We start from the raw sequence: 23,645 nt of genomic DNA on the forward strand, positions 1-23,645 counted from the left end.
GATTTCTAGGGTTAGTCGTTTTAGTATTCTTTAATTACCTTAAGCACGATTCACGATTATGAAAAGTTAATATGAATTTTAAAATTTTCTGAATTCTGGTCTTGAATTATTTTAAGTGTAAGGCTTAGTAAATAGAGCAAAAAATTAACAAAATCAGCGCCGAAGTGATGAGAACAATTTACATTATCGTGATGCTTTTTGTGATTATATTGATGAAACCAAAATTAATGGAACCTGAGTGGAATCAAATATAAGATGGAGTAAGAGATTTTTGATTTCCGTTGAGTACATTCCAATGATGAAGTAAATAATAAATTGAAACGAAAACTCAAACAACCTTATATTACTATGTAGGGAATATTTATTGATCCATCTGTTTGTTCTATATTACCGGAAACCGACTTTCAGCGTCCAGGATCATGGGAATGTAGTTTTGTACCTCGGTAAATGCAACGTATTTGCTATTGTCACAGCTTCCACTGGCCGAACGAGGTGCCGAGCTGACGATACCGTACAGGAAGTAGACGGTTTCACCGGAAATTTCCTTCGGAAGTGCAAAGCCTCCACCGCTGTCCCCTTGGCAGACGCTCGTTCCTAGAATGATACATAGTTTGCGGTTCATATATTGTAGAATGATAACAATTGGGTTCTTAAAGTTTGAAAATATATCGGTTACTATGCATCATCCGAAAGTGTTTCGTTTTCTGAGCACAATGATATGTTTTACGATCGCATAGGCTTTCATCTCGATATTTAAATCAAGTTTTAAAGCAAAATAGTAACTTCATTACTTGACACTAAACTAACAAATTTACAGCTCACTACCATCGAGGGGCACTATGATGGTGCTTTTTTACTAACGTAAAAGCACTTATTTTAAATAGTTCCAGTGCACAAAAATTGATGACATTTGGATTTCGGTTCCATTTTTAATGCAGATTACGAATATGTATTTTCCTCAATACCCCTAAAGAACCCATTTGTCAGTGTATGGTAACTGTGGGAACTGAAATTACCGGTCGTGGGTTCTCCCGCGCAGAACTTGTCCCCGGTCAAGAACGGTCTATACGAAACAGGTGAAAAATTCCGGCACGTGTAGTAATCCACAGTAGGAATGTCCACCACTTTCAAATTGGGACTCAGCTCTCCTCCAGAAAGGGTCAATCCCCAACCTGCCACCCGTCCTACGCTATTCGGTTTGATCCGCTTTTCACTTTCAGTTCTTAGATTTCTCTCCAAGCATATTGGCTTAACGTACGATTTGAACACAATGAAATCGCTCAGCACTATTATGGCGATGTCCAGATTGTAATATCCGGAAAAATCTTGATACTGGGGTTGAGTGATGAGCTCTCTAATTCGCAAGACTTGTGACGGGAGGGACTCGACCGCATCCAACATTCGCCGATACTTCCCGGCCGTCACAGCAAACGAACGAAGATCGTAGAACGACGTAACGTCCCAGAAACAGTGCGCCGCTGAAACCACCAAGCGTTCCGTTAGAATCGTGCCACCACAGATGTAGTGCCAATCTTCCGATTTAAAATTATCAAAGGTGTCGTTTTCCAAGTTCCGGTAGATTCCGGTATGCCATGGAACATCCGTTATGGGAGCGCTCCTGCCTCCAATGATGTAGGCTTCGGCGTCCGGTGTTGGTGTTCCACAGATGGGCTCGCATCGAAAAACCGAAGTGTCCCAGTTACCGTTTTCGCAAGTGAGCGTTTCGTTCAGCGGTCCTAATGGCTTTTGGTATCCAATTTTGCAATCAATTCGCACTCTGGCCGTTGGAGGAAGCGGTCGCTTGCAGGTAATTTGCTTCCGTTGGTATTCACAAATTGGTTGAACGGTTATTCCGTTGATTGGAATTTCCGAGCAGTAGCCTGAAAATTAGGGATAAGTAATACTAATGTTCTTAGAAAAATTATCGTTGCAGGTAGCTTACGCTCACAAATCGGAAATGGATCCAACCATTCTCCATCGAGACAGGTTATGGTTGCGATTCCCTTAATAGTATACTTTTCATTGCACGCAACGAAGACAGAATTGAAGTTTTCGATAAACTCGCCACTGCCGATTGGAATATCCTGAGCTGATTCATCTAGTACAATTTGACCGTTTAGTGGTTGCGTAGGAACTGCACAGGAACCTGGAGGTCCACTGATCGTCGGTGGCGGAGTTGTCGATGTTGTGGTGGTCGTCGTAGAACTCATAATCCTGGGCGTAGTTGCCGGAAACGGTTTACCACAAAGCAGTTCATCCTCATCCGATCCATCGCGGCAGTCCAGGATCCCATCACACTTAGAGTAACCACCGATGCAGGCTCCGTAGCTGCAGCGGAACGAAAACGATGGACAGAAGATCAGACTGCAAATTTTCTGCTGTTCGTCCGATTCATCGTTGCAGTTCGATAGACCATCACAAACCCCGTCGCTTGGGATGCATTGTCCGGATTGACACTGGAACTCGGTATTCCTTAAACGAAGATTGTTTTTTTTTTTTTTTTAAATCGAAACATAAATTATTTCCAATCATTTCAGGAAAACTTACGAACAATTACCGGAAGCGAACAACATCTCGCTGTATCCGGGACAGTGCAGATGTTCGTCGGAGCTGTCGGCACACTCCTTAATCCCGTTGCACATGGCGTTGCCATCGACGCAGCCACCGTACTGGCAACGGAAGGCATAGCTCGGACATCGGATGAAGGCACACGTTTTTGAGGTTTCGTCGGACTTGTCCTTACAGTCGATCACCCCGTCACACAGTTGATGGGACTCGATGCATTGACCGCTGTCACACTTCCATTCGTAATAGTTGCACACTTTTCGACGGTCTCGGAATAATGCTGAAATTAAATTATATCTTGAATTATTTCAGGTTGTTGTATTTTATTCGTATGTATCCATGTCTATATCTATATCTATACATAAAACGCGAAACCACAGACAAACAGACGTAACTCTTTGAAAAAGTTTTTCTTGAAAACATAGTATCTCAAAACATATGACCTCAGTAACGACATCTCTCGGGCTTCTCGCGGAAAACAAACTTGCTCGCTAGCTCGCAAACAATATTGCATAAAAGTTCTATAGCATGTATAGAAACGTCAAAGTGATCCGATGCCAGCGCTGCGGCGAGTAGTTCGCGGAACTGATAATATTCAAATCAACCGTTAAATGCATGAACGAAGATACACAATGAAGTGTTACGTCTGTTTGTCTGTGGCGAAACTTTGTCCGGTGCTGCTTCATCTTCTTTTTCGTGTTTGGAGAGTTGAAAATAATTAACTCAAATGGCAAATATAATGTAGTGTACTTTAAAGTTTAAAGTACTGAAATGCACATTAGAGTTATGTGGTTTAATGCAGGTTTGTATTGCCATTTTGGAATCGGCGGCTTTCGATTTTCTAAAAACTGTCAAATAACCTACAATATTAGACTGGCCCAAATTTATATGGGGGAATATTTTTGTATTTTTTTTTTTCAACGGGAAACTTCTAGATTTGTGCCATTTGATGAGAAAACAACTCTATAAAAATTTCAGCTCATTCGGTTGTAGCAACAATCAATACGAAACTAACGATTTTAAATTGGCTCACTACTTGACTAGCCTATTGGTCCCAAGCAAATCGATTAACGTACCCTATTCTAGTCGAAATTCTAGTACTACGCAATGTTTGTTTTGATTCGCTATGAAATTGATTGATTGATTTATCTTTATTAGGGAGGCTTTCAGCCTGGGGCTGGTTCGCCTCCATCTTTCGCTATGAAAGTTTGACAGATGAAATGAGGGGTTAGTGGATTTTCCTATGTTTCGAGGGGTGTATCGATTAGCTTGGGACCGAAGAGAGTACCAGAGCTGAGCCAAAAAGTTGCGCATGTTATTTCGGGACCTTCTAGTCTTAGAGTTACCTCTATGGTTGTAGCACGAGCTGGCGCTTTTGATTTAAAATTGATATGGAGATATTGGTTGAAATGTATGCATAAATAATATTCCTTCACTCTTTCGTGCATAAAACTGGTTCAGCAAACACGATAAGGCTCAGAATTTCAGCACAAGTAGCTTAAACTATAAGGAACAACTTTGTTGAACACAGCATCACGATTCAATTTAGTATTATAGAGATAATAATTTATGATGTGTATTCTGTTCGTATATTGCAACAAAATACAGGCATCTTATGCAACGTATCAACTAGATTAACACTTGTCTTTGTCTTTGGTGCGATAACCACTCTCTGAATGTTTCAGCTTTTTTGACATTGCACGGGCTGGCACTTTTGGTTTAATCTTCATATAGGAGATTTGGTTGAAATTTTCATATACAAAACGCTCATATTCATTCAAAAGCAAATATCTCAATCAAAATAAAGGGATTCATGAAGCAATCTCCAGCACAGTTGTTACTCATTAACTGAACTACAAGTTTCTGAATCAAATTGAGAATAAGGAAACTGTTTTTATGATCGATGGGATGTAGGAGTGTCATTTTTTTTCATGTATTTTATCCAAATTCCCCATACAGCCAGTTCATCTTACAATCAAATGAGCTGAAACTTTCAGAGAATGGTTTTCTCAACTAATGGCACAAATCTAGAGGTTGGCCCGCGGAAAATTATAACTTTTATTTTTGTGGCTCCATTTAGGATATTTTAGAAATGGGAATTGTAGAGGCCAGAAATCAATGATTGCCGCGCCGTCATTTAAAAATTCAAGATGGCAGTGTCTGGTTCTTGAAAAATTGTCAAATACCCTGCAATATGGGTATTTTTGAAATGGAAATGACGTGTAGAGGCCGTATATTTTTCATTTGATGGCTTCTACACAACCAACCACTCTTGTAACAACATATTGAATAACAAACACATTAGGGTGCCCAGAATTTCGATTTCTTTAAAGATTTTACGATTTTCCTCAAGTTGTCTGGATTTTCCTGAAGTTATCTTGACTCCCTAAAAACTCGTAAAAGTTTTTACAATTTCCCTGAAGCTGATGGAACCGCCTCGAGGCTTCCCTGAAGCGCCCGGAATTTTGTAGAATTTCTCTGAGTTTCTCTTATTATCCCACAGACAATTCATAAAACTTCTACGAAATCCCTTTTTAAAGTTCCTGCAATTTTTGTGGACCACCCTGAAGTTTTCGCTGCTCTTATGGTGGTGTGTATTGAATTACGGTAAAATTATTACTTGTATTTTCTTAATTATAGAGACTTTCAGTGCTTGGCTGGTTCGTCTCTTCGTTTGGAAATTAATAAAACTGTCTTAAAGATCTTTGCTTCACGACGTTTTCAGAATTTCCGTGAATTTTTCGAATCTTCTGTGAAGTTTCCGAAATGTTTCTTAAGTTCTCTTAACTTCCCTGATGTTCCTTGGACAATCTTTAGTTTTTGGAACTACTAGAATGTTCTCGCTCTTTCATAAATTTTATGGAACTGACCTAAAGTTCTCGAAATTAACCAGTAGTTATAGGAACTTCATGAAACTGTCCTAAGTTCTCAGAACAACCCAAGAGGTCACGTAACTTCCCTTAGAAAATTTTAAACTCAACTAAAGTTTCAATTTGTTTAGTTAATATGACCCCAATGGGGCTCTTTGATTTTCGTTGATGTTCTTGAAATTTTTCCAAAACCTATGAAACTTCCCTTAAACTATCGCAACCAACCCTAAAAGATCTTTAAACTTCCCCGTAGTTTTGAATGTTCTTTAAGTTCTTGGATCTAAACTGATGTTTTCGGAACTTCATTGCAATTCTTGGAATTTTCATTAAACTGTTTGAAGGTTCTCGCATTTCTTGTGGTGTTCATTAATGTTAAGCCATTAATTGTCTTATATAATGCTTTCAATATTTTCTGAAATTCCCGGAACTTCATTAAAGTTCCCGCTGTTCGTTTACGATGAACTTTATTCTTGGAATATTTCTAATGTTACTGTAAAAATAATACATATATAAATACATATTTTTTTTCTGAATTTTAATTAAATGTTCCGGAATATCATAATAGATCAAAGTAATGGTTGGAGTGAGAGTTCTCGAAATTTTCCAGAAGTTTTCGTTAGGTTCCCGCAATTTTATAGATGTTCATGGAACTGCTCTGAAGCTGTCTGGTCTTGCCAAAAGATCTTTGAACATACTTAAAGTTTTCTGGAGCTTATTGAAGTTCATGTAGAATTATTTAAATAGTTTTCAACTAGCAATAATCGCACACCGGTTGTACCTCATTGGTTACGATATCGCCACCGCGCAAAGTTGAGAATTATTTAAATAGAGTGTAGTGAAATTAATTGATCTTCATCAAAGTTCGCGATTTATTTTCTGAAGTTCATGAAACTGCCCTAAAGTTCTTGGAACTTTCCCTTAAAGATCTTTAAACTTCCTCAAAGCTCAGAACTTTCTTGTAGTTCCCGATTTTTGAAACTGTTCTGAATGTTTCGAAAAAAGTTCTTGGAACATCTCTGAAGGATTGTTCTTAAGAGCTCTGAACTTCTCTGAATATCTCAGAGAATCGTAAAGTTCCTGCAATTTTCCTAAAATGAGTGGAACTGGCCTGAATTTTTCTGATATGCACTATGTAAAAATATGTACGAAATTCGGCCAACTCAATAATTTTTTTTTTTAATTTGCAATAATTTTTCACTTTGAGAGCACCTAATGAAAATTTGCATTCTGATCACGTATTCATTCGGAGAAGTAGAGCCGTTGACCCCCGCTAAATGAGTTGATGGGTCGATAGGTAGGGTCCAGGTGTGGGAGCTGCCTACCTGGCGTCGGTAGCTTGTAAGGCTCATATTGTATAGCGTTGAATACAGCTTGAAGCTGTATAAATGATTTAGCAAAGCATTTTTGTATATTACAAAAATTGTTAGTTGAGTATCTGCCCGCACGTTAACTAACATCACCATTAGGTAAAGAAAAATTAGCCAATCTTAAGGTTGCATGTGGGACTTCATGACCATAAGTAGTTACCATTCGCTCTCATGTAAACAATGCTCCAATTTTTGAGTTATTATCACCCAACCTCAACGTCAAACTACTTAAGAAAAGTTCTAGCTTAGCTTAGCTTAGTCTGACTGCACGTATCGATAGTTGCACTCCGTGATTGATCTGAACCAGTGAAATTGTACAAAGAATCAACTGAATGGGGCTTGGTAGTAACCTGCCATTCTCAGTGTACATGTTCCAGTGACTCCTACCTTTAAAGATCAATAACGTCACCGGCCACGTCCTTGCAATCAGGTGGGAGAGGGAAGGAATGTTAGTGTGTGACTTTTGTTGTTTTGGGACCGTGTTTACCTCTGCATCCCACAAAAGTCACAGGAAGGAGGTTTTGTTAGTGGGTTAGGTTCGTTGGATCAGGATTCACCTTGATAAGTGATGCGATCTTTTGTTTTGTGTAGTTATTTATAAGTGTTTTCGATTTATGCTCTAAACAGCCGGCTGTCTAGAGATGTAGATCATTATTAGATGTGTGTATACCGATTTAAACCAACAATAAGGATACTGTTGGGGCCCCTCACAAAGTGTGATGATGGTTTATTTTATTTTATCAATGACCAAAATAATTAATTATAAGCGGTTTGAACCGATTTAAACCAACAGCAAGGATGCTGTTGGGGCCACTCACAAAGTGTGATGGTGGTTTACTTGATTGAATATAAAATAATTATTAGAACCGATTTGACCCGATTTAGACCAACGGCAAGGATACTGTTGGGACCACTCACAAAGTGTGATGGTGGTTTATTTAGTTCGGAAGAAAATGAATATGTATACTTCTTTTTTTTTTTTATATAATAGAACGAATTTGTACTGATTCAAACCAAAAGCAAGGGTTCTATTGGGGCAACTCACAAAGTGCGATGGTGGTTTATACTATAAGGGCATAAAACAAAATCAAGAGCCATTTCGGTTTCCATAGCTTCCTAGACACTCGGCCGCAAAATAATCTTATCCGACGGAAACGTCTCGATCATCGCTGCACAATGGTTTATTATAGCATTTATAAAGTAAATTTGAATACCTTATTGTTTATTTATTATCCATTTTGACTTGACTTGGTACCGTTCAGTTTTATGATGACAAAGTTGCCTGGAGAAAAGTGACAGTTCAAAATGTTTCGGAAGGGAGTCAGCTAGTGTCGTCCAAGTTCAAGTGCGGAAAAAATGCCATTTAAAGTGGTACAAACAATTGAAAGATGCGAAACATGCCTAACCGTAATTCTTTCTGGTTGGAAAGAAGCTGGAATCCTACACTGGCCGGAAAAAAAACGCGGTAGCGAAACTCTCTCAAGACGAGTTCTCCATGCCAAACCCAATGTGGGAACGTATCAATTGAGTGAAAAAAAGAGAGTTCAAGACTCGCTTGGAGGCTGAAGCAGAATTGGAACAGATGTAGCCAGTTTCGGATACGGAGGCGAACGAAGGGAATAATCCACCACCGTCAAAGAAAGTTTGCCCCGAAGTCTACAAGTCCCCCAGTCGGAAGGGAAACACAATAAGAGACTTTAACGAAGTTTTCCTTATTCCTGGGCAGGAGGTTGACACCTGTGAAGCTGACTGTAAAATCCAGAATCAGATGAGATTATAATATATGCGACACAAATTCACTTTTTTATAGGGGAACATGTGATGTGAATAGAACCCACCATCAGTGCAAGGATTACATATGACTGCAGATACTTCACTGGTTGTAAAGTTCTGCCTGATGGTTTGTTGCAGCTGGGTGAATCAACTTCATTGAAGACCTTTGGAAGACAAACGACAAGATGTACGTCTATCAACACGTGACAAGGGACTGGCAAATCCACGAACACTTGTCCAGTCTACAAATCCATTGAAACCCTTAGGCTGCCCCCCCCCCAAACCCAACATATAATAATGTTTGATTGATGAAACGTATTCAAAAAAGGGATATTTAGAGAGAACAATCTTCAACTGGAACGTACTCACCAAATCAATACATCCGGGAGCGCATTCTCGATGCTTAATTTTCTCTAGTCATTTTTAAACAATTCCTCCTCCAGCGAATCCAAACACACAATAACTAAATATCACTTTTCTTCTTCATGTCACTCTGTGCACAAAAGCAATGCACACCGCAAAACCTAATAATAGATCAGCGCGGTCGAGTCACACTGTCAACAAAGGGAGAGAGAGCACACCAGGCACCAAAGCAACAGGGGAAAAACATCAGCACAAATCATTCTAAATAGAATTATCGCGTCCGGGACATAAAACTATTCAAATGCGAGCACCGAAAAACTACACGGCAGCACAAAGATAGCCCGAGCTCTAAAAAAAAAAGCACGCAGCGGAGCAAAAACACACAACCGTTCTCGGACGCTTCTCAAAGCGGACTCCAAACTACTTAAGAAAAGTTCTACACCACTTACTCAAAACTCTCGCAGGTTCTGGGCGCCCATACAATAGTTACAAGAATATGGAATACAGTTATTTAATATTACACGAGAAAGGCACTAGACAACGGTAGGTGGATTATTCAAGATTTTGGCCATATCTCCGGACCCGAACATCCGATTGGGATTAAATTCAATATGGTTGCAACCAAATCGGTTAAGCCATCGCCGAGAATGGTGAGTGAGAATTACTATTTTATCGCAAAATATCACTTTTTTGGTCATATTATCCGGAACCAAACGTTCGATCATGATGAAATTTAATGAGGTTCTATGAAAAACAGATACAAACAAAATTAAATCGACTGCACTCAAATCGCTAAAGTAATCGCTGAGAAAGGAAAATATCGCAATTTTGATTATATATCCGGTTCCAAACATCCGATTGGAATGACATTCAATACAGTTCTATGGAAAACATAATGAAACCAGTTGCACTCGAATCACTTCAGCCATAACCGAGAAAAGTCATATATCGGAACCAAATATCCAATCGCAATAAATCTTCGATAAGGTTCTGCAAAAGCTAGAAACCCACAAACTGGAACTTGTTGCATTCAAATCGGTTCAGACACAACTTAAAAAAGTGTGTGAGTAACGAAATTTTACAGTGTGCGCATCAGGGGTCTATTACTGAGCCACACTCTGAAATGTTTGCCGGCGATTGTGGAGTAGTGGTAAGCGTGACCCAGTGTGTCTGGGTTCAATCCCAGCCGAGGTTGGTGGAATTTTTCTGAGGCATAAAAATCTCAGGTCACGTCTTCGGTCAGGGAAGTAAAGCCGTTGGTCCCGACCCATGTGTTTGAATGGGTGCGACATCTACCCAGGTGTGAAAGCTGTCTCCTTGGCTATTCGATTGCCGTCATTGGATGGCAATCGATGTCCATCGGTGATTGGCACTCGATTGCGAGACCGATGTTAAATAAAGGAATTAAAGAAGGCTTCCTTCATGTTGATGGAATATCAAAGCAACCTGTTATTTTTTTCATTGAATCAGAATATCTCGCTGTACCATAGTGTCAAATTCCATAGATATCAGAACGTCAAAATCGAACACATCAAGTCCAACAATTGAAAAGGCCTCAACTTCATTTTGTAAACAAACCTTGTAAGGCCATTTGGTGGACTTCGGTTCGCGACAAAATGGCTTTACAAGGTTTGTTTACAAAATGGAGTTGAGGCCTTTTCAATGGTTGGTCTTGACATGTTGAATTCAAACTGAATGTAGGGGGTTCGACAACTGGTACTCTACAGTTCACTGACATCTTCCGATCTCGTTGAACTGAGTTGATTGACACTTGACACTTGTCCCTCTGGGCCTTGTATCGAAAATATATTTTTCAAGTTATATTATTGCCTTTCGATACACCTAGGTGTACGAGAAAGGCAAATGGGTAGGAGCATGGACCTGTGTTGAGCTGAAAGTGAGCGTTTTACATAGGTGGAGGTAGGTTATATACCATCTTCCCCACAAAAAATACTGGAAACTTTACAGAAATAGCTTGCGATCGATAGTTTTATTATCTGTATACACATTTCGTTTTACAGGAATCCCCCCAATAGCACGGTGGGTAGTGCAGTCCACTCACCGCTATTTCTCGGCTGTCTTCCATCCAATTGAGTTGATTTTTGTATAGAGCATTTCTAGCTCAAATCGTTAAAAAAAATGTCAATTTTGTCTCGACCCCTTCTGATTTGAATGAAACATTGCTCACGTGTTCGCTGCTACTAATGGTTGCATTTTTCATTTAAATACGATTTTTTCCTCCAGAGTAACTTTTGAAAAGGGCGTATAAAAAAATGGATTATTTTTTTTTCAAAAAATCACAACTTGAAAATTATTGATCTGATCAAAATGGCATATGAGAAAAAGTTTTAGGTAGTTAAATTATCTTTGCGAAAAAAAATACACTGAAAGAAAAACTTAGTAAATTAGTATTTAAAAAACGTAAAACGATGATTATCTCAAAACACCCCCCCTTCGATCTTCATAATTTTTTTTTTCAAGAAAATTGATGGAATACCCTTAAATTTCGTGAAAAGTTTATGCTGGTAACTTCCTTAAAAAGAAATCTATAATTTTTTAAATTTTTGTTGATTTTTACAAGTTGATGAAAATGCATATTTTTTTGAAAAATAATAATTTATTTGGATTCTACGCATAATTTTCAATAACTTTTCATATAAAAACTTTTTTCCTAAGTCCAGCCGTTCTCAAGTTAATGCGAATTAAAAAAATATAATTATAACAATTTTCAACATTTTAGGCCATTTTCAAATGTTCGTCGAGATGTCTAGCAACGAGATTTTATTTCATGATTGTATATTAAAAAACAAACAATTCATTCTCAGATATGGTAGCTGTCAGACTTACCCGTTTCTATCTAGAGACAGCGGAAGAGAAGCACGTTGATGTGGTCAAATGAAAGCTTGGTTGAGATAAAAAACAGTATATATTTATTATTTTATTTTACAACTCATATTATTTGAATACATTGAATAATTTGGGTGTATCGTTTGAATTAGAAAATATTTTTACTGCAATTTGGTTGTTTGAAACTGGAATATAGCAATGATATTTTCGAGTTCCAGGAATTGGTTTCACTTTCTTAAAAATTGGATCAAATTCCGTGTCAGCCTTTTTGTATTCTTCCGTAGAAACATAACAAAATGACATTTTTGTTTGAAGATCTTCTTTACGACTATTTGCCCAGTCGTACAGTTGTTTAGGGTTCGTTATAGGGTGCTCGTGTTGCTTAGCTAAACTTGCTCTGGTTGCCATTCTCTTAAGGGTACCGCCAATCGCATCACAAGGACCTTTGCCGTGTGAAGTTGCAAAAAAATGCCATTCAATTTCTACATCTACATCTACATCTGACATAAAAATACACTTTTGGACTGTTATTTGCAACTTTAAAAATTCTAATAATTTTGAGATAAACAACTGAACTGCTACTGTGTCATGCTTTGAAATTGATTTAGGTAGAGGTTTACAACACTTGAAATTGTTATCCATCGTAAAAAACTACTTGCTTTTTAACTTGAAACGCTAAGAGAGATGAACTGAATGGAACAGGTGAAGATCGTCCCAATATATGTATATATATGTAGCAGAATAATTACAATGTTGACATTATACGTATCTTCATTAGGTACAATTGATTATAGCAAACTTTTTTAGGTGTGAGTGTAAGAAGCCTCCACGGGGTGCTTTTTTATGTAGTTGTGATATTGCGGGATGAGCTCTTAAGGCACAATATGGTATACGTCAGAGAAGTACCTAAATAATTTACCTCAATTACAGGTTTAATAACATATTTGTTTACCTGTTTATGTTTTGAGCCTCTGTTATGACATACACAATTCTATACAGGTAAACAACTAATAGAGGACAGAAAAAAGGCACATGAGTGGGTTTGTTGATTATTTGGGTATATTTGAGAGTATTTACTTATAAACTTGTTTCTTTTCCGCTGCGTCTAAATAGAAACGGGTAAGTCTGACAGCTACCATATTTGAGAATGAATTGTCTGTTTTTTAATATATATTCATGGAAAAACATCTCGTTGCTGGACATCACGACTAACATTTGAAAATGGCCCAAAATGTAGAAAATTATCATAATTTTTGTTTTTAAATTGCATTAACTTGAGAACGGCTGGACTTAGGAAAAAAGTTTCTTTATACAAAGTTTTTGAAAATTATGCGTAGAATCCAAATAAATCACTATTTTACTAAAAAATATGCAATTTCACCAACTTGTACAAACCAACAAAAATTTCAAAAATTATAAAAAAAAAATTAAGAAAGTTACCAGCATACACTCTTTACCAAATATTAAAGCATTTTTTCAGTTTTCTTGAAAAAAAAAAATTATGAAGATCGAAGGGGGGGTGTTTTGAGATAATCATCGTTTTACGTTTTTTAAATACTAATTTACTAAGTTTTTCTTTCAGTGTATTTTTTCCGCAAAGATAATTTAACTACCTAAAACTTTTTCTCATATGCCATTTTGATCAGATCAATAATTTTCAAGTTATGATTTTTTGAAAAAAAAATAATCCATTTTTTTATACGCCCTTTTCAAAAGTTACTCTGGAGAAAAAAATCTAATTTAAATGAAAAATTCAACCATTAGTAGCAGCGAACACGTGAGAAATGTTTCATTCAAATCGGAAACACTCATGACCAACCGGTTTGCGTTTTGGGCTGGAAATGCTCTATAGCAATTCTCTACAGATTGACGAATTTTTTAATTTTTTTTTTATTTGTCGGCTCCGATTTTGATGAAAATTTGCACAGTTGTTCTTTTTTAGTAAAGATGCCAATTTGTGTTATCAGTTCTTCAAATTGAATCACGACTACTTTTCTAACAGGGCCTGTGTAAAAATAGTACTAATGAGTTAAAAAATTTATATTGCTGAAACGCTTTGTTCGATTAATTTGGTGTCTTGAGCAAAGTTGTAGATATTATTTTGGCAATAATGTTAAAAATATACACTGCAAAAAAAATTCGTTTGTTTCAATGAAAAAAAAAATATATTTCTTATTAAAAAAATTAATTTCTCAAAAAGTACATTTTTGAAAATTTTCGTTTTAAGCCTCACAAAAAAGTTATGGTTTTTTGAAAATTTCATGATTTTTACATTTACATTAAAAACACATGTTTTTCAACCGTGTATATTTTTTCAAGAATTGCATTTTAATTTTGCACAACTTTCTCGAAGACACTAATGCAATCAAGCAAGCCGTTTTTGCAATATAGATATGTTTATTTCATTAGTGTTTTTCTACACAGGCCCTATTGAAAAGTTAGGATTCATTACATCTGATACCATGAAAAGGTATCGTTACTAACAAAACTAAAAAATTCATTTGATGAATATTGAGCTAGAACTAAATAAAAGTGAAATGATGCTCAAACTAGCGATTAATTTTCTTTTTTATTCATTGTCTTCAATTTTGCATAGTTGTATAAGTGATCTTAACGGTAATAAGTCAAATACTCAACACTGTAGTAGTGAACACCAAAAACATCTGTCTGTACCTAATGTAGAAATTATACCTATCGATCTGATACTTAAATGAGTTTGAATGGTGAAAACAAGCAGTTGATCACAAAGATTGCTTTTTACCGCATACATCTTAAAAAGTTATCATAGGAAATAAGTGTAACACCATTTGGTTAATAGGTAAGCATAACCTTCAGTTGTATTTCAATGAAATCATTTTTAAAGATTATTATTTTTAATTTTTTTAATACAGGAAGCAACATGAGTGAACGAGCATGTTTTATCAGGTGCATTCGGCCGTTCGAGGAAGTCAAGTGCTCGAAAGAGCTGAGGAATATTTCGAATATTACCATCCAGAAATTAAAATCGATTGGATATTCTGAAGCATCAGGATTGAATACTGGTTTTCGCATTTGCACGTCCTGTCGTCTTCGTGTTGATAAACAAGCTCTTTTCATCTCAAACGAGGAACAGCATGTTGCCGGAAGCTCAAAGATTTAAGTTTTATTATAATTTCTGAAGAGTTAAGGCATGACTCAGTGGCTGTTAACTTATTTATTTCTAAAATGATAAGTTTTTTACGCATTAACCAAAGTAAAAATATCAACAAGATTTATTTTATGTCCGATGGAGCCGCGTCACAGTACAAGAATCGGAAAATTTTTGCTAGCCTTTGTAAATTTAAATCAAAGTATGGAATTGAAGCCGAATGGCATTTCTTTGCAACATCACATGGGAAAGATCCTTGTGACGCTATTGGAGGTACAATAAATCGTATGGCTACTAGAGCAAGTTTGGCCAAAGAACGTGAATATCCAATAAAAAATGCAAGAGAGCTTTATAATTGGGCAAATAATCGAAAAGAAGAAGAATTAACAAAATTATCACTTAGTTTTGCCACAACAGAGGAATACGAATGTATGGCTTCACACCTCAACGAGCAATATAATAATGCAAAAATAATTCAAGGAACTCAAAAGTTTCATTCTTTCATTCCTGTATCAGAAAATAAAATTAAAGCCAAACAATACTCAAACTGTAATGATAATGATGCCAAAATATTCGATGTATTTAAGAAGTGATGTAAATAAAAATAGAAAGTAAGTGTATTACAATGAAAATAAATTATGTATCATTTGTCCATAAGGTTTTCGAATAAAAGAAAAGTAAAAAAGAGCAGATAAATGTATTTTGTGGATTTAAGTTGAGATTTTAAGATAAAAAAGTAGTCGGGATTCGCTATTACAAATTGTAATAGCGAACCCCGATTACTTTTCCGATAGGGCCTGTGTAGAAAAGCGCTTATAAAATAAACATTTTAATACATTGCAAAAACGGCTTGCTTGATTGCTATGGTGTCTTCGGAAAAGTTGTGCAAAATTAAAATGCAATTCTTGAAAAAATATACACGGTTAAAAATGTGTTTTTAATGAAAATGTAAAAATCGTGAAATATTAAAAAAAAACCATAACTTTTTTGTTTTTGAGTTTACCATCACCAAACTTTGCCAGTTAGTAGCAAACATTATGAGCTTCAATGAGGCTTAAAACAAAAATGTACTTTTTGAGAAATCAACTTTTTTAATAATAAATATAATTTTTTTCATTGATGCAAACGAAATTTTTTACAGTGTATATTTTTTACACAATTGCCAAAATAATATCTACAACTTTGCTCTAGACCCCAAATCAATCGAACAAAGCGTTTCGGCAATATATATTTTTAAACTCATTAGTACTATTTTTACACAGGCCCTTTTCAAAAAGTAGTCGTAATTCAATATGAAAAACTGAGAGCACAAAATGGCGCCTTTACTAAAATGGAACAACTGTGCAAAGTTTCAGCGTAATTGGAAATGATCGGTCAGGATCGATTTGCGAACCTTCGTGGAATGTGATTAGTGTCAACTATATAAAATCAGTTCAATGTGTAGGAGGATAACCGAGAAATTGTGGTGGGTGAACTGCACCACCTACCGCGCAATTCGGCGGATTCCTGTATTTTAATTTCCGAGCAACGCCAGGCATCTCAGCTAGGTATGCCTCTAATGTTGGACTAAGTGTCTATAATATTGGGCGCAAACATACATTTCGATGGAAAGCATTTTTGTACAATGTTTCACTAGCAACCCAAAATATCCATTTGTATTGTCCACATGTAAGAATAAGAGCTTTTTATCGATGGACCAACAGTAAAGCCTTTTTAATACTTTATTAGGATAGTTTTCAGAAACTTCTTGACTAATTTATTACCAACATGAGATTATAGGATTGGATTTATTTTTTCTATCTCTGACAAAGAAAACCTTTTGATTGTAAAACATTGATTGATTGGTCATACAAATTTGTACAGTAGACACTCACTTATCTCCACAATCTTCAAAGCTATCTATGTTTTTTTTTAAATAAAATTCTCTTAGCTTTGCAAACATCACGGTTACTCATAAACTGAATAAAATTGAGCTAGACCTTGAAAAAAAAAATATTACTGGTTATCAACCAAATTTAGCTCATTATCAACCACTCGATCAGATTTAACTCAGCCTATGAGCACAAGCAAACATACGTAACAATTTCTCCTTAATCATGGTCCACGAATTAGCGGTGCCGGTGGTGTAGTGGTAAGCGTGATTACCTCTCACCCCAGCATGCCTGCGTTCAATCCCAGTCGGCGCCACCGGGATGTTCTGCCCTAGTAACACGCTTGTCACAAATCAATTGTAGAAACTTATATACGACTTATTTCAGTCATAAACAAGTTGCTGTAACTTATTTTGATGAAAGTGTGCTACTCGGGTGAGGCATAACATCTCTGATCACGGAAAGTAAAGCCGTTGGTCCCCGGTTCATGAGTTGATGGGTCGATAGGTAGGGTCCAGGTGTGGGAGCTGCCTCCCTGGCGTCGGTAGCATTGGTGCTCAGCACGGAAAACAAATCAAGAAAAAAAAAATCGTTCACGAATTTAACTTTCAATTTAAATATTATTTGTTTATCAGAAAGTGAAATATTATTTGTTTCGGGAATCTCCCACGACAGCGCTGCTAGCATCGCATCACTTTGACGTTTCTATAAATTCTATAGAACTCGTATACAACATTGTTTGAGACATTGGTAAGCAAGCTTTTCCGCAAATGGCTCACCAGATGTCGTTAGTGATTTCGTGACGATATTTTAAAAGTAAATTTATTCAAAGAGTTACGTCTGTTTGTCTATGCTATGAGTAACCGTGATTTTAGTGAAACTGAGCTGAAATTTGAGTTAGATCCTACAGCAAATCAAAGATGTTATTGGATATGTAAGGGGGTTAGGTTTTTGATAAGTCTTTAGTGGAAATGACACTGATACCAAAATTAATTAAGCGAAATTAAATGAAAGATAGCCTTTACTAGCTATTTTATTTAACAATTCCGCTAACAACCCAATTTCATTACTTCATTGGATATGTATTGCCTAAATTGGTACCACGATTTAGCAGAAAAGAAAAAAAAAACGAGAGAACTATTAACAGCTTATGAGTCAAAGCCTTTATGGAGAAAGGTGACGCAATTAATTTTTAAAATTTCAAAAGCAGCTTTTTAGTTTAAAACCGAAATGCTGTTAATGCAGATATGTTCCAGACAAGTAGAATGCAATGAATACATTTTCAAGAAGATAATTTTCATTTATTCCTTTATTTAACGTCTGTTTCTGTTCCGCAATCTATTGCCAATCACCGACGGACATCGATTGCCATCCCTTGACGGCCATCGAATGTGCAGGAAGGCAGTTTCCACACCTGCGCAGGATATCGCACCCATTCAAACACACATGGGCTGGGAACAACGGCCTCAACAACAACAACGACCTCGGCTGGTATTGAACTCAGACCCATTGGGGTGAGATAGCAGTCACGCTTACCACTACACCACTGACGTCGGCTGAAGATAGTTTTGGTTTTCAAAGAAAAACTAGCTTTTGAATTTTTGAATGACATTTCACCTTACAGGCCTTATTTAGCAGCCTGCAATGGACGTACGGGTTAAATTCAGGCGTCCTATATGATTACACGTATATCAGAGATCTTGAGGGTTCTCTAGTATCACCTTTGCTTTACAATTGAAACTTCAATAGGTCATCTTTAAGTTACTTTAACCTTTTGTGACAAGATGTGGTTCTTGGGTTTAGGGGTAACTACAAAGGAATCAGCCTTTAAATTTCAATGTAGAGAGATTTCTGATTATCTCCAGATGAATTAAGGTTCGTCCCAAGATATCTCTTGGGGTACGTCCAAAGGACTGGTAGTTTGATTTCGTCCTAATTTTGATAAACCCCGTGCATAGTCGAAATTAGAATTATAGAATATGATCATAGTTTTCAGAATTATAGAATATAATCAGAGTTTTTATTGATCGACTCAGGAAATTTCATAAATTTAAAAGATCTCATAGGTTCAATTCAGACGCCTTATGGAAATTTTCAACATTGGAGGACTTATATTTTAATCAGAGTGTTAACCAACATTTCTAGTTATGAACTTTTAAAATATTAATTTTTAATCATTGATCTTAATCCTCATTGCAATGACGGTTATATATTTATGATACATGTCGAAAAGTTCATCCTAAGTGCATATGATCAACTATTCATTAATCGTTAATCATTGGAACACCCTAATTTCAATTCCGACAAAATTTTGAGTCAATTTGAAAAGCATAAGGCATTGTCTCTTTCTTTCTACTTCTCAGAAGTGTTTTGAAACTACTTACGATACCTTATTGATCAACGTTAGGGTCTTTTTGGAATAAGTCTACAGACCTATTGGGTTAATTCCAGAGACATATGATTCAGTCAATTGGAAATATGCGTCCACTTATAGTAAGATCAACTATGAAAATATACTGTGTATCAAAAAGAAATGGATTCAAATCTAAGAATAGTCATCCAGATATCTCTTGGGGAAACTTCAACCTATCAATTCAGATAGTGTCTAAAGGCATTGCGGACTATTAGGCAACTTCATCCATTTTCTTGAGCATCTCAAAACAAAGTTGAAAGCTTCTTTGACTGTAACTTGACTCATCTTTATAAATCTTGTGGATTGGATAGAATGGTCTAATTGGTTGAATTAAGATTTTTTTGGCATTCTTACGTGTGTGTATGATCAAAGGTCTTGTGTTTCAACTATGATGGCCTCATAAGTAGACGGCGTCCTGCTGACCCTTCGCATACTACGAGGCTGGCGACGTATGGTCATGGACCGAGTAGAGTGGAGACGACTTACATATATGGAAAGCAGAGGACATCAAGGCCTGAGCCTGATTGGTAAGGTAAGTAAGGCTTCATGAGTCAACTTCATAGACTTTACGTAACTCCACACAGCAAAAAAATTTAAAGGGTTGTGTCCTAGACACGACCGCAGTATGACGTAGAACCACACAAAATTGATGTTTTTCATGCATTTTTAACTATTATACTTTATCTTAAAATTTTCAAGTATTTCAATGTTTTGGTTATGGTTGACTCAAAACAATTTACACATTTTTCTTGACAAATATCCATGTGAAATTCCACATGATTTTCATTTGACCACACATAAACAGAATCCACTCAGAAGCACATATGAAATTTATACGCAAATGAATAGTATGTTTTTTATATGTACAAATTTTAAAGTTTTGGTGTGGGAAGAAATTAAGGAAAAAACTTCTGATTTTACTAATGATTGTGATTTGTTTCAAATTTATTTCCCGGAAAAAAGAGATCGCCAAAGTCTATGTCTTTGTCGGGTTATTGTTGAGGGGTGGGGGGGGGGTAGGAAAGGTTATTGATGAATGGGGGGGGGGGAGGGAGAGGGGGTTAATGTGAAAGGTGGAGGGGGTTTACTAATTACTTTTCCTAATTGTGGTCACGCCGTGATCCACCTTTAGACCAAGTGCCACGCCGTCCGAAGCGACAATGAGCAAAAGCATGACAGCAGCGTTGTTTTATATCTTTTCAGGTTCAGAACCTGATATAATTTCCCACCGTTTTTTATGAATGAAGCGGAGCAAAAAGTTTCTTTTGTGCAGAATATGTCACATAGGATGGACTTTGGATGTTAATATAATTGCATATATAGAGGCACCAGATATGTTTCACTGTCACGAGACGAAAACGTGAAGACGTACCCGGATTGTCTTTTCCTGGTGCACTTCCAGAAGGGAACGGTGACGCTGAATGAGTAGTCTCCTTTTTCAAATTTTCAAACAAACCAATCCCACCAAGGTGGTCATTCTCTAAAACAGGCCTGATGGGACTAGGAACTGTAATTAATAATAATTGAAATTTCACAGGAACTAAAGTTGAAAAGACGCATATGTGTCACTTGATAAGTTATACATGTAAACCACACAAATTCAAGAAATATAGATCATTTAAAGTAAAAAAAAAAGTCAAATGTTTCACCGTCAGTTGTGTGTTATTCACCAACTGAATGTCATCGAACATGTCTTTCAAGCAATTTTTTGTTCAAATTTGAAAGTTTCGGTGTGGGAAGAAATTAAGGGGAAAACTTGTTTTTACTAATAATTGTGGTTTGTTTAAAATTTATTTCCCGGAAAAAAGTGATCGTCAAAATCTATGTCTTTTTCGGGTTATTGTTGGGGGAGGGGATGGTTAGGAGAGGTATTAGAGGGGTGGGGGGGGGGGGGTTAGAATGGGTTGTTGGGGGGGGGGGAGAGATTGTTGTGAAGGGGGGAGGGAGTTTACTTATTAATTTTCCTCAATGTGGTCACGCCGTGATCCACCTTTAGCCGCTGATTTGGTCCTGCTTACTGCAGGACCAAGTGCCACGCCGTCCCAAGCGACAATGAGCAGTGGCATGAGAGCAGCGCTGATTTATATCTTTTCAGGTTCAAGCAGAATGATGTGCAACCAAGTGGTATTCGTTTATGATGACTGGGTTTGGGAAAAAGGCTTATTTCATGAAATCAGTGATATAATTATCATTTGTACATTTTCAAAAGTTAAATTACAGAAAAATTGGAAAAATATTTATTTCAACAGGTTCGTAATGTAATATCCTATCGATTGGCGTATTTGGATTTTAATTTCATCTATAAATGACAAAGTTACAAGCGTTCAAAACCTAACACTCCTTCACCACACATATTTTTTGATTTGCACCCCAGTATAGTCAACAAAGACGTAGTTCTACGTCAAAATAAATTTTAATTTTACATCCAAGAGTATGCACTTCAATCATGTCGAAAATCTCATATAATTTTTATGGGCACAAAAATAAACAAATGCACTAAAATCAGCGTAATGTCAGTTCATGCACTGTATTAATGATAATTTTGTCCTTTTTGACAACATATTTTCGACAGGATTGAAGTGCATCCACTTTGATGTGATATTCAAATAATTTTGTTGCTGTGTTCTTATGGTTAAACTTCGGAAGTTTAATCTTTCAACTTCGGAGACATTTGGGAATAATCCGTCAGAGTTTTTGTACCAATTTCATATACCAGTGCATGAACTGACATTACGCTGCTTTTATTGCATTTGATTATTTTTGTGGTCATAAAAATTACATGAGATTTTCGACATGATTAAAGTGCATCCTTTTGGATGTAATATTAAAATTTATTTATTTTTGCTGTGCATAGCGTCCACCTTAGCCAACGAGTCCGCTTTCTCATTACCCGGAATCGAGCAATGAGATGGGACCCAAGCTAAGGTGATGGTATAGGAGCAGTTAGATAAAGCACTCAGTTTAGATCGTATTTCAGGCAGGAAATACGAGGAGTGTTTCATCGGCCTCATTGAACGAACAGCCTCCAATGAGCTAAGACTATCCGTAAAAATGAAATAATGGTCAAAAGGTAGTGAAGCAATTCGCTCTACTGCGTAGAATATGGTTGCGAGATCCGCAACGTATACGGAGCATGGTTTCTTCAGTTTAAAAATAAAGAAGATCGCATTATAAAAATAACTTAATTCTTATTTCAAGATCGCCAAAAAAAATATTATAATAAAATCTCATGCAAAAAGCCATTGGATTCATTTTTTCGGATCTTAATCCATCCCATGTATCGTTTTTCTAGTAATCCCTAGTTTCAAACAATGCAACTCCTTGTACTGAAGGCTTGAATCATTAAGTCAATCCCAACTGTGCACAGCTATGTGTGCCAATCAATCCTGTTTTCTGCATTTGTTTTGAGCGAATAATTTATTCAAACTTAGGTACAATAGCATCGTTCAGTGGGATTCCCCTTAGGATGCGTAATTTCGTGCAGACAGCATTATTCATCAACATCAGTACATCTTCTGCTATACACAGGTCATACATAGCTCACACATAATCCGTCTTAAAAAGCATACATAACGTCGGAAGCTAATTTTGATAACATTATCAATTTGATAATATTATCAACGGATTTACAGAATACTCAAAACTTCAAAAAATTGGTCTGATCTGCGCTAAACTACTCACCTCTGCCATGATCACTCTGTTTTTCCCCCTCTCAATACTCACAATTAGTTTGCTGCACCGAAGGCGTAATTAGCGTGGCCACGATCCAGATTAGTGCAGTGAATTTCCACGCAGGTCGAGAAATGAACTTCCACATTGAATACTCGATTTGAGTCCGGCTTCATGGATCTGAACTCTAAGCCTCCGATTCAACCGCACCAAATCACAACACTGAAGATTGTCATAATTCGGATGGGACGCTGTGGTTCTCGTTGTTCTAAGAAGCCGTGATCTCCCGAAAGAAGATGAGGAAGAACCTGTTTTGATACGACGACGACGCTCGAGATGTTCTTGCTTTCAGTTGCTGCTGCCCGATCGCGTGCGTGCGAACTTTGTGAACTTGAACGCAAAACTGATTAGCCTATAGTGAGTTCCATTTGAACGATTTGCATTAGGAGTAGGTACGAGGGAATCGGTGACGTCATTACCTGTAGGAGTGGATGCGCTTTGTGATAGTAGTAACGAGAAATTAAATGACTGAGTGTTGAATTTTAATTGTATTGATCATCTGTTCTGGCTTTGCTCTAAACAAATAATCCAGTTTGAGTAAAATAAATGTATATACGACTTAGATACTTCAAATAATTCATATTTCATGAACGCAGTTCATTGTATAGATAAGCTTACGGAATAGATAAATTACGATCTTTACATTTCAAAAGGATTCTTGGTTTTATGTAGTAGAGAATTGTGAGCCTCCCCACAAGTGCGGCACCGAAATGGTTTGTT

General features: G+C 36.7%; 1 protein-coding gene and 1 pseudogene across 1 annotated transcript; both read right to left on the minus strand.

The window, feature by feature from the left end:
• Positions 1–342: 342 nt before the first annotated feature.
• LOC135714859 (modular serine protease-like) lies at positions 343–23,247 on the minus strand. The gene is made up of 5 exons (XM_065238271.1): positions 22,920–23,247; positions 2,548–2,845; positions 1,943–2,472; positions 1,017–1,880; positions 343–594 (listed from the first exon to the last, which is right to left on the minus strand). The coding sequence occupies exons 1-5, from the start codon at positions 23,011–23,013 to the stop codon at positions 383–385; spliced, it is 1,998 nt and encodes a 665-aa protein (XP_065094343.1). The 5' UTR covers positions 23,014–23,247; the 3' UTR covers positions 343–382.
• Positions 6,116–6,247, minus strand: LOC135714866 (U4 spliceosomal RNA; annotated as a pseudogene).
• Positions 23,248–23,645: the final 398 nt, after the last annotated feature.

Source organism: Ochlerotatus camptorhynchus, unplaced genomic scaffold (genome assembly GCF_037179485.1).
Source record: "Ochlerotatus camptorhynchus isolate MF236.1 unplaced genomic scaffold, CSIRO-AGI_Acam_v1.1 ptg000743l, whole genome shotgun sequence".
Classification (NCBI taxonomy): domain Eukaryota; kingdom Metazoa; phylum Arthropoda; class Insecta; order Diptera; family Culicidae; genus Ochlerotatus; species Ochlerotatus camptorhynchus.

Excerpts from the sequence above, each read along its gene's own strand:
- LOC135714859 (XM_065238271.1), bottom strand. The coding sequence starts at position 23,013 with ATGTGGAAGTTCATTTCTCGACCTGCGTGGAAATTCACTGCACTAATC. Across the intron at positions 2,846-22,919 it reads TTCGGTGCAGCAAACTAATT|CATTATTCCGAGACCGTCGA; the intron begins GTGAGTATTGAG and ends ATTTAATTTCAG. Across the intron at positions 1,881-1,942 it reads TCCATTTCCGATTTGTGAGC|GCTACTGCTCGGAAATTCCA; the intron begins GTAAGCTACCTG and ends CCTAATTTTCAG.